Source organism: Vulpes lagopus, chromosome 13, assembly GCF_018345385.1.
Source record: "Vulpes lagopus strain Blue_001 chromosome 13, ASM1834538v1, whole genome shotgun sequence".
NCBI lineage: Eukaryota > Metazoa > Chordata > Mammalia > Carnivora > Canidae > Vulpes > Vulpes lagopus.
Genome location: NC_054836.1, coordinates 29,780,569 through 29,792,745, shown reverse-complemented (window position 1 = coordinate 29,792,745; position 12,177 = coordinate 29,780,569). Strand labels below are relative to the sequence as shown.

Below are 12,177 nucleotides of genomic sequence, written 5' to 3'. Positions count from 1 at the left end.
TCCAGAGGTATGTTTTCAGGTGATGGGGGTTAATTAGAAAACTCTTGAGAGCTACAATGTGGAAGGAATTCATTACAACCAACTCATAGTAGACATTTAATTATTTTATTTACCACATGTACTTATTTTATCAATTTCTAGGGCAAAATTATTCCTGCCTGGTAACCTAGATACAACGGAAGTTTCACTAACCTTTAGGCCTCTACGTCATTCAGCTCACTCAAAATGTGACTGTAGTGCAAGGAGAGAGGAGGGTCATAAGAACTCTCAAAAGACATTATAGAATCCTTTGGTGATAGGGAAACTGTATTTTGTATCTCTGGCTCCCTTTAACTGAAGCTGAAGCCTTCACAAACTGAACTGAGAAAACATAAAAATAATTCAAGAAATCCATCTGCCAATGATCACCAGAATTCAACTATCCCATTATCTGGACTGTGTGATTTTTAATATTTCTTGTTTTTGTTCGTTTGTTTATTGTTTGTTGTTACTGGCTTTTGGCTCCTTCATTTTATCTATTTATCTTAATTTTCCAATTCACTAGATCACAGGTCATGTTTGGATTTGCTCTCTGGGCTTTAAATGAAAAGGACACTTCAGGCTCATGCTTTGCCTGTAGCCTTGGGAATGACCACTAGGCTCATTCCTTAATGCACCCCTTCCTCCAATTTCCAGACTAGAAGACAAGAATTATACAATGCCTCCTCCAGAACTGCAAAAAGATTAAAGTGCAGCAAGACTTGTATCCCTATGAATCAGAGGGCATTATCAATGCTGGGGTACTGTCCTGTGCATTGTCGGATGTTTAGCAGCACTAAAACCTGGTACTCACTAAATTACTGTAGCACTTCCTCCAGTTCTAACAGCCAAAAGTATCTCCAGATATTGCCACATGTCCCATGGGAGCACAATTATCTCCATTTGAGAACTACTACTATAAACGCAAAAGCGTGGGGAGGACAGTGGGGCAAATTTATCTGCTCAATATAATCTAGTTGGGTTGTCACTATATGGAAGGCAATGTTGCATGTGCTGTGAGAAACTTAAAGCGAGACAAGGTACAGTTTCTGTCCTCATTGAACTTTCAATATTGTATAGGAGGTGAATACAAATAGCTAGAAATAGAATAGTGTGACAAAAATTAGTGATGTCTTAATACAATTTTGAGAAAGGTAAACAAAATTCTCATTAAAAAAATCAAGAAAAGTGTTTCAAAATTTAGGTATGTCTTAAAGGAACAGTCGGATTTGAATAGGTTGAGATGGAAGGTTAAGGCCTTTGAGGCAGAAGAAAGAGAACATTGGAATTTAGTCTTGAGGAAGAGTTTGAACAGCTTTGAATTTCAAAGATTTGGAGTTTCATTTAGTTCATTATGAGGAGCCTTTCATTCAAGTTCACTTTATTTTTGATGAAGGCAAGGACATGATGAGAAGATGACAGTAAATTAAGACCCTGTTCTCCTGATTTTATATTTAACTCTTCTCCTCCCCTCCCATAAATTATGGGAGAGAACTGAGTTTGTGGCCACTATGGCAAATGATCCAGAGCACATCTGTTGGATATAATTTAATCAATGGAATGGATGGAGCTTATTATTATAAAATTGTCATTTTCATTATTTATTCATTCATAATTATTATTATACAAGAAAAATAGCTCAAGAAATTATCCCTTTGGAAAACTATGATTTCAAGAAATAGCAAAATGTTTAGGTTACTGTTCTAAAGTTTGGGTCAGAAATTAGCATCCAAGTTTTAATAGTATGGAAATTGAAAACACAATTTAAATAAGGGCAAAGGAAATAATCTAAAGACCTCTGATTGCAACATTGGTTCTTAACCTCTGAGGGAGGACTCACCTATCCCTTTGAATATATGATGAAAAGAGTAGTTTCCTCCCAGAAAAACACCCATTGGCACATATTCATAAAATTTGGTATAACACTTAAGGGTGTTCTTGACTTTTTAAAGCCCATTCATGGCCTTTCTAGGCATCCATGATTCTCAGATTATCAAACTCTGACAGAAATCTATAGCATACAAGACTTAGACCATTGCTGTGGGGACCTACAGAACACTAGAAGTGCCTAAAATCCCATGAGTGGATTGGAATCTGAAATGTCTAAATTTGTTATAAGTACCTGGATTTCTGTTGAATAGAATATAATTAAAAAAGCATTTTGTTATTGTCCATGAAACTTCTAAAAGTTTAAATTATTTTTATTTGATAGAAATATTTCTGTACCATTTAGAAGCAATGTGATAGAAAAATAAAAAGAATCCTGAGGTGAAATCGAGAAGACTTTAGGGCTTTTCCCAAGCTGTTTGAACTTGGACTATTAATTTAACTTCTCTGAGCTTCAGTTTTTATACTTAAAAAAATAACAGAGTATTGGACTATATGTTTTTTAGTCCTGCAAATGTTATAAAATTCCGTCATTTAAATTAACTCATCCAAATCTTTAAAAATAAGACAAAAAACTAATTTTCTAAAAAAGAGAATAGCTGCAATTATTTCCACAGTAACATATTTTCAGGAAGTGATTCAAAGCTAGATGTGGTTGTATTGCTAAATGACTGAATTTGCAAAAGTGGGCGATAATTAAGTCATTATGCTCAACCCATATTAATTATTGATGACTTCTCCATGATTTTGAGTCAGAAGAGTTTTCTACAAAAGCAATTCTGACTGGGCTGTCTGAATGATGAATCATCTCCCACACCAAGGTGGTCTTCCTCAGCTCCAAGGTACGCATAGGCATTACCAGGAAATTGGACTGGGGTTGCCTGTGTTGTACTTGGCTTTTAACGTTAAAAATGTGGAGGTGGGAGGAATCTTTTGTATTGATATTACCATGCTTTAGCCTGTAAGAGCAAAAGATTTTCTTTGAGGAAAAGTGCTTGACATTAAAAAATAATAATAATAATGCACTCAGCCAAGGCTCTAATCATCTGAATGCACTCACCATTTGTGTGGCTTTAAATCTGGCTGCATGCATGCCAGGACCAAGGATCAGAAATGCATCTGGGTAGCAGAAGCTGGTCAGTGTACTCCTCCACCCCCTTTTGTTGTCTGTTTTTGTAACATATGTTAGGCACCAAAGAGACAAACAAGGATAAAATGGTTTTCTCCTTTTCCATCTGGTTCTCTGCCAGAGATACAAAGCCCGAACAGAGCATCAGATTTCAATGTTCTGACTGCTGAGAAACCCCACTTTCTTGTTCTCTATCCATCACCATTTTTCTTCTTAACAAATATTTTCCCACCAAGTACAAAGCAATGGAGTCCAATAAAATACAGGGAGTACTTACTCCCCTCCCAATCCTTGGCCATTAGTAATATATTTTTGAGATAATACCTTTTGTGGCTTATTTGATAGGAATGTAGTCTGATATAAGTGCTACAAATTCACAGTATTTTGGACTCCTGGAATTAAAAAATACAGATAGTTCTTTGGATATAAATGAATTCTGTTCTATGGGTTAACCAAAAAGTCCATTGTTTGGAGCTCATAGTATATTTCTCATGGAAATAATTTTAAAATAGTGATAAAATTTCAGGATAAAAAAAGAGAGAGAGAGAGTGAGAGAGGAGGGAGGAGGGAGGCAAAGAAGAAAGGGACAGAGGGAAGGAGGTTAAATCAATGTAGGACACAAAATATTTTATATCCTTTGCACATAAACATTTCTATCTGTTCCATAATGGAAACTGATAATTCCTTAGAAGTTTGGCAACAGTATGGAAGGCAAGGACTGCTATTTTCAAGTGTGTAAACAATGGGTTTAAGAAGGAGATTACGGTGGCACCTGCCCTGTGGAGAGATACAGTGCTGCCATGTGGAAATGTTGCTGCAATTTCCACCTCCAGAGCATACAGGACCCGACAAGCTGAGGATAGCGTGACTACTGCAGCTGTTCACCTTTGCAGAGCAATTTTTAACTGGGTGCTTTTTTTTTTTTTAACTGGGTGTTTTAATATCTGTCAGAGATTGTCAAAAAATGATTAAACCCCACTATATAAAGAGTTACAATCTAGAAATTTGTTTGGGACTTTAGAGATCTATTCATATTTTCAACTGGCTAACAGAGCATCACTGTGTATTACTAGAGTAGTAATTTATTTAAAATTTAATCTTGAAAATTTTCAAACATTCAGAAAAGTAAAGAAAATAATAGAATGCACTTATGTATATCTGTCATTTCAATTAAAAAATCATTTTGGGGGCATCTGGGTGGCTCAGTCAGTTAAGCATCTGCTTTTGGTTCAGGTCATGATCCCAGGTCCTGGGATCAAGTCCTCATCAGGGTCCCTGTTCAGTGAGGACTCTGCTTCTCCCTCTCCCCACCCCCCTGCTGTGCTGTCTCATGCTTTCTCTCAAGTAAGTACATAAAATCTTTTTAAAAATCATTATGATTTTTATTATTTTCACTAGTTATCCTTTTTTCTTTTTCTTCATTCATTGCCAAGTATTTTATAAAACATAGGTCTCATGTTAAAGAACTCTAAAGAAAACAATTAGATCTTCTTACACTATGACAACTCCAACATAATTTGCAATAAAAACAGTATTATTTACCATATAATAACCCTGTATATAATCATTGTCTAACCCTCATTGCCTATAAAATGTCTTTTTTGTTTGGTTCAAGTTAGTATTCAAAACAAGATTGCCACACTCCATTTGGGTATTATGTAACTTTAATATCTTTTTTTTTTTCTTGAGCAGTCGCATCTCTCTTTTCCCTATACCACTGACTTGTTGCCAATTCGTGTCGGTGTCATGATTGTCAGAGGATGTTTCTCCCCTTAAGCGTCATTTAACGTATTCCTTATTCCTCATATATTCTCTAAATGGGAATTAACTCTAAAGATGAGTAATTTCTTAAAATATAACAGTATATTGATTTTGTCATTAGATGCCATTAAGACTGTAATTAAAGTAAACATTCTAGTATCTGCCATGACTGATGGAAGAATAATGTAATTAAAATTAAAAGGGTTCCCATATTGCTTAACATTCATTACTTAGCACACCAACTGTCTCATATATGACCTGCTGTTCTTTTTTTATGTCACCGACCTCCTTCCTACACTCCTTACAATTTGTAGACTCTGACATGGGGGTCCTTACTGAGAAATGTTGAGAGAGAACATTAAAGAGTTATAAACCACATTTTGAAGGGTCCTTAATTGCAAAAACAAACATACAAACAAAAATCCACAAAAAACAAAACAGGGCCCTTTATATATTTGACTTCTAATTGTACCTCTAAAATGGACTCAAAGGTGGTTCATCTATAGGTAAAAGACCATTCAGGATTATATTTGAATAAGCAGAATCACCCTAATATAGTAGTTAACAATTGTAATAGTAAGCTGCTGCTACATGACTAAATATTGGGTGAAACTAACTTTCAACTAACCAGAAAGCAAATGTAATATATGTTTTCCCTTCCCTAGTTGTGCGCTAGTTACCATAACTCATCAAGACACAGCTGAAAGGTGAAGAATGTGAAATGACATGAGACCTGAGAGGTGTGCCTTGACAGTGGAAGTATATAAATACTGTAGTTATTTTTTTAATTTAAAGATTTTTATTTATTTATTCATAAGAGACAGAGAGAGAGAGAGAGAGAGAGAGACAGAAACACAGGCAGAGGGAGAAGCAGGCTCCACGCAGGGAGCCCGATGTGGGACTTAATCCCAGGACTCCAGGATCACACCCTGGGCCAAAGGCAGGCGCTCAACCACTGAGCTACCCAGGGATTCCCCTGTACTGTTTGTAATATTCAGAATGTTCTTATGTAGATATTTTTTAATGTTTCCATTTTATATATGAGGAAGCTGAGTTATAAAAAACTTAAATTGTTTTCCAAGATCACAAAGTAATAAATGGAGTTTTAAGGAACTAAATTTAGTCAGCCGAACTCTTAACTTGTCTACTATTATACTGCCTCTCAATATAGAGTTAGAAACGTATTGTTATTTATTTATTTACTTGAGAGAGAGAGCGTGCATATGCACACAAGATTTGGGGGGGAAGGAGAGCATAGGAAGACAGAGAAAAATCTTAAGCAGGCTCCATGTGCAGATTGGGCCCAAAACTGGGCTTAATCTCATGACCCTGAGATCATGACCTGAGCCAAAATCAAGAGTCCAATGCCTAACTGACTAAGCCACCGAGCCCCCTGAAGCTTATTATTAATTTTATGTGAATACCAGGAAGTATAGGAACTTATTCTGACTCTGTTACTAACCTTGAAACTTGAAATATCTCTTAACCTGAGTGGTCTTTTAATGTGTATTTTTAGACCCATTAATTGATACCTATGTGTATAAATATAAATATTGGTTTTGTTTTAAACAGGTCATCAATAACCTTGGTCCTTTGGAACTGATTATTAATACTCCTAGCCATCATAGAGTTCATCATGGTAAGGAAATTTTATTTTTTTTTCCTTCTTCATTTCTTTAAGAACAGTATTATTTTATATCTTTTCATCACAATTAATCAGCATAGTCACCATTCATTGTATACATAGATATCTTTCTTCCACTTCACCAGGATAAGCCTCATTTCCAAAGCAAAGATTGGAGGGAGGAAAAAAAAAACACCTTTCTTGGATTTTCCTTTTTGTCTAGATCTCCTTGTTGCAATGGAAAACAAAACAAGTTAACCACCTGAGGTGATGCACACTTTCTACATTTAAGGAGCCAGTTGAATGTCACTTTCTGACCCTATGCTGAGGATCATTCCTATATCCAGCCAGAAAGCTCTGGTCTTGAAAATTGTTGGGATTTCAAGAAAGCCTAATAAGTAGCAATTAACTTTCTTGCCTAAATTCTGTGAGCTACAATAGTCTGACAAAGAAAAAATCCCATGTGGCTCCTGCCTAATGTTTAAAGACAGCAAGAAAAAATAAATAAATAAATAAATAAAGACAGCAAGAAATGTTTACATGTGTATACCCAAAGACCTGTACAAGAATGTGCGTAACAGCATTATTTGTAATTGAAAAAAAGTTAAATACTTATCACAGTAGAACATAGAAATTGTAGACCATGCATGTAATGGGGAATTATATAGCAATAAAAATGTCCAGGCTGTTGCAATTCAGGATGACCTAAATAAATCTCACAAACACAATGTCGAGGGTAGGAAGACAGTAATAAAATAATAAATATGGTTGTTCTTTTGTAAGTTTCCAGGCATCATAGTTAGGCCTGCCTTCCCAACAGATGAGTCCATTTCCTCCTGGATGGAGCAGAGTGGAAGCATAAGCCACCCTCCCCCACCAAGGAAGAGAGAGGACAGAATCAGGCTGCACACAGTTTCCTTTTCCAATCTCCATAGGCCTTTCCTGGGGTGCCTGAGTGGGCTCAGCTGGTTAAGCATCTGACTCTTGATTTTGGCTCAGGGCATGATCTCAAGATTGTGGGATCAGCCCCATGACAGCCTCCTCGCTTGGCCATGAAGCCTGCTTAAAATTCTCTCTTGCCTTCTTCCCTCCTCACCCCTGATCCATTCTCTCTTTTTCACTCTGCCCCCACCCTCTGCCTTCTAAAAAAAAAAAAAAATCCAAACTCCACAGGCATTCCCCAACCCAAGGGGACTGCTAGTGAAGGTCTGGAGAGGCCAAGGGTTATATACTGTACAGGACAGGTACCCTTCATATAAAAGGCAAAGTAAGGAGTGGAGAAGAATAAGTCAGAATTGAAGAAGAAACAGTTGCTAGTGTCCTCTGTTTCACTTCCGGGCACTTGCCACTCATACTGTTTTATATCTGGGTTCCTCAGCCTCAGCACTACTAACATTTTATGCCAAACATTTTGGAGTTGGGACTTTAGGGGTGGGCTACCCTGTCTCTTGTGTCTTCATTTTCAAACATGTATTTGCATGTATGTAAAGGCATGTAAAGAAATGACACATAAAGACAGTTGAGTTTGTTGGAGCAATGGCTTGATCCCCTTGATTTACGCTCATGGGAATATGGTTGTATCTATTTATGCATTTTTTAATCATTAAAGGAACTATGCCCAGCCAGTTCCATTTAAATTATAATTTGAATACTTTGGAGCAGAAAAAAAATATATGTTTTGAGTTAATAAAAATAATCAGGGTAATTTAATTTTCACTCATGTCTTTTATGATTTAAAAAAAAAAACAAAACAGTAAAGTCTCATTCCAAGTAGAAAATTTTCTTCCTGGAAAAGATGTAGAGAAAAGGGGTAGAGATAACAACTCACTTAAATATATATATATATATATATATATATATATATATATATATATATATATCTTATTTTTGTATTGCCTTTTTTCTGGGTTAAATTTTTTAAAGATTTTTATTTATTCATTCATGAGGGAGAGAGAGGGAGGCAGAGACACAGGCAGAGGGAGAAGCAGGCTCCATGCAGGGAACCTGACATGGGACTCCATCCTAGGTCTCCAGGATCCTACCCTGGTGGCACCAAACCGCTGAGCCACCAGGGCCCCCTAATTTTTAATTATTACTTTTTGATAGTTTTAAGTAAAATTACTTAGAATGATTCCAGATTTCTAAAACCATTTTTTAAAATCTAGGATAATTCTAAATATATGTAGTTTTAAGGAATTCTTTGATATTTTTAGTAAAATTAATTCAAAAAGAAATACAAAAAAGTAGTTGACTAGCAAATAATCTGATTGTCAGTGAAAAGATATTCCTAGGAAAATCATTTTGTTGCATAAGTCTTAATTCTGTGAATGGGTTCTAAAATACAATAAGATGTCTCAAAAGCATAATTTCATATTTCAAAAAAACTCTTTTAAAAAACATTTTGTTTCATAGGCAGAAACCGTTATTGCATAGACAAAAATTATGCTGGCGTTCTTATCATATGGGACAGAATTTTTGGTAAGTAAAATGTATATTAATTTAAAAATAGTAACCTAGCTCCTTAACTCACAGGGAATCAAAGATCATATCCTGTTTATCTTCCAGGGACATTCGAGGCAGAAAATGAAAAAGTTGTATATGGTCTAACACATCCCATAAATACATTTGAACCATTCCAGGTGCAGGTAACTGATTTTATTCTGTCTGAATTGATTATATCCTTTCATAAATCTTATAGTTAAAAAAAAGATCAATTGTTGAAAGGTGAAAGTACATTACACTATCCTGAAAATAAAGATTTTTTTTTGTTTTTTTTTGTTTTGTTTTGTTTTTTTAACCATAAAAGCAATTGGAAATAATTCTGGCACTCAAACAAAATCTCTAATCAAATTGGGCAAAATACACTTGAAAACAACTCATTACAAGATCTCTTAAATATATCTACTACCGAGAATTTTTTTAAAATAGTGCTTTAGCAAACATATCCTTTCTCAGAACTGACCTGAAATATATTCATGTATTCAGAAGGAGCAGTAGTAAATGCATAATTAAGGCTGATACCACAGTAAGAAAAAATATTTGCTTTAAGGCTGCATGACTCTGGTTAGAAATTCAACATGAGGCCTTTGCCCTACTCTTCTTGGACCTAGATGTCAGGAACTATTACAAGCTGGTTAGGTCTGCACATTACCTCACCTGCTAAGAGTTGTTGCACTGGACCCGTTTTCTGTTAGACATGTGGTATTAGTTGTTCACTGATCTCAATGGCTGGCACTAGAGAAATGAAGAATGTCTGTGAAGCTCCGATTCGTCAGCAATGGACCACCACAAACACTCCTGGGGTTAGGAACTAGTAAATGAGAAAAAGATAAGAATGCTTGAAAAACTGAAGAGGTCAGCCAGTGACAGCTCTGTATATGGTTGGGTTTACAGCATTCAGTAAGGGAGGAAATTATAGGTTCATGTGAGGTCTGTTTTCTGAACCTCTGTCTTAAAATTTTTTAAGAAATTTAAAATAAGAAAGTGACATTTATTGAGATTTTACTATGTGCAGGGTATTGCTAATGCCTCAGCATAAATGTTTAATGTAGACTTTACTAAAATCTTATGAAACAGTGATTCTTTTTATTCTCATTTTTTAGAGGATGAAAATGAAATTGCCAGGTTTTAAATAAGTTAACCAGCTACATACAGCAAGCTTAACCAAAGAGGGTTGCAGGCCAAGCCCAAGACTTGCCTTCCTTAATTTAACTTTTGCACTGTGCTGCCTATTTACAGAAAAAGCCATCACAAATTGCCTCCATTTTTCAAATGAAAGATATTTTTATCTCACTACTTCAAAAGAGAACAGTTAATTATTTATTTTCTTCCTTCTCAACTATAGGCCATTTCTATCTCTATGTTGGGCATTATTAAAAATATATCTCTCAGGGGAAGATTAACAAATATTTCAGAGTACTTTCTTAGTAAGAAATTTTATAGAATTGAAATCAATTTTAAAATAATACATTGAGGGGCATCTGGGTGGCCCAGTCAGTTGAGTGTCTGCCTTCAGCTCAGGTTATGATCCTGGGGTCCTGGGATTGAGTCCCGCATTAGGCTCCAGGCTCCAGGCTCCAGGCTCCAGGGGGAGCCTGCTTCTCCCTCTCCCTCTGCCTGCCACTCCCCCTGTTTCTGCTCTCTCTCTCTCTCTCTCTTTCTCAGTCTCTCTCTGTCAAATAAATAAATAAAATCTTTTTAAAAAACTTAATACGTTGAGAGCTACCTTTTAACTTGGTGTAGTCTTATCTCTATAATAAGGACATTAAAAAGGAAATAGCCTACTTGGTCTCTGTCCTCTGGGATGGAGCCTTTGAAATTTCATGTGCAGGGATGCCTGGGTGGCTCAGTGGTTAAGTATCTGCCTTTGCCTCAGGTCATAATCCCAGGGTCCTGGGATCGAGACCCACATCAGGCTCCCCACAGAGACCCTGCTTCTCCCTCTGCCTGTGTTTCTGCCTCTCCCCCTGTGTCTCTCATGAATAAATAAATAAGATCTTTAAAAAAAATTTCATGTGCATGTGAATCATGAGAGGATCTTATTAATGTGTAGATTCTGTGCAGTAGGTCTGAAGTGTGTCCAACATTCTGTATTTCTAACAAGCTCCTGGGAGATGCTGAACCTTTTGTTCCCTGGCTGATCCTCTATGTAGCAAGGCTTTGGGAGTGTACACTTCTGCTGAAGAAAAGGAGCTCATATCTGAAACAGAATGGGAAACAGAAAATTACACACCATGAGCCATACAAGGAGTTACATAATTAGGAGTTACACAATATTTAGACAGTCACAATATTTATGAGCGACCACTGTGTATCTCTGTCAGGTTCAGTGCCCCAGGCCTCTGCCCTCATATAAGCATTTTGTTATCACAACTGTGTGTAAGGTATAGGCTTCTAGGCTCACTTACATTGTGAAAATGTCATATGGGCATGTTGTGTGAATTAAGAGTTCCTGACCCTACAAAACATATACTTACTCTTACTTGCATTCCTTTATATTCAGATAAATTTCTCACCTTTCCCTCAGAGGCATCAAAAGCAAGTAGGATGAGTGGGGAAAATTAGAGAGAAAGACAAACCATGAAAGACTCCTAACTCTGGGAAACAAAGGGTTGCAGAAGGTGGGTGGGGCATACGATAACTGGGTGATAGACATTAAGTAGGGCACTTGATGGGATGAGCACTGAATGTTATACTATATGTTGGCAAACGGAATTTAAATAAAATATATTTTTTAAAAAAGTAAGTAGGATGGCCCCCACTAGTTGGGAGAGGGTTCTTCCCCCCTTTATTATAAGGCATAGGACACTCACTTTGCTCTCCTTTGGAATCCAGGAGTTTCAGAGCATTGGAAAGCAAATAAATAAGAAAGTACTTCTTATTTAAAAACGTTGCCATGCATTTTTCATAGCCTGTGTCTAGGATGAGAGCAATAATGTGCAGTTAGAGGCATCTAGGTGGCTCGGTGGGTTGAATGGCGGATTTTGGGTTTTGACTCAGTCATGATCTTAGGGTCCTGGGAACCAGCCCTGCATCGGGCTCCATGCTCAGCAGAAAGCCTACTTGCGGTTCTGTCCTCCCTCAGCCCGTCCCCCTCACTGTGCTCACTCTTTCTCTAAAATAAATAAATAAGTAAATAAAATAAAGTTTTCAAAATAACACAAGAGATAAGTATATTAATATATGTTATAACTCTTAAGCACATTACATTGTGTATTATTATTATTATTATTTTTATTATTAAGGCCCAGGATAAATT

At 36.4% G+C, this 12,177-nt stretch overlaps 1 protein-coding gene across 2 annotated transcripts in view; it reads left to right on the top strand.

Moving 5' to 3' along the window:
- Window positions 1–12,177, top strand: part of AGMO (alkylglycerol monooxygenase) — a 334,118-nt gene that overhangs the window by 155,375 nt on the left and 166,566 nt on the right. For both annotated transcript variants that reach the window (XM_041727450.1, XM_041727449.1), the window contains exons 6-8: window positions 6,368–6,434; window positions 8,832–8,897; window positions 8,985–9,064. In XM_041727450.1, the coding sequence (XP_041583384.1) occupies window positions 6,368–6,434; window positions 8,832–8,897; window positions 8,985–9,064 (213 nt within the window). The remainder of the gene's footprint in view (window positions 1–6,367; window positions 6,435–8,831; window positions 8,898–8,984; window positions 9,065–12,177) is intronic.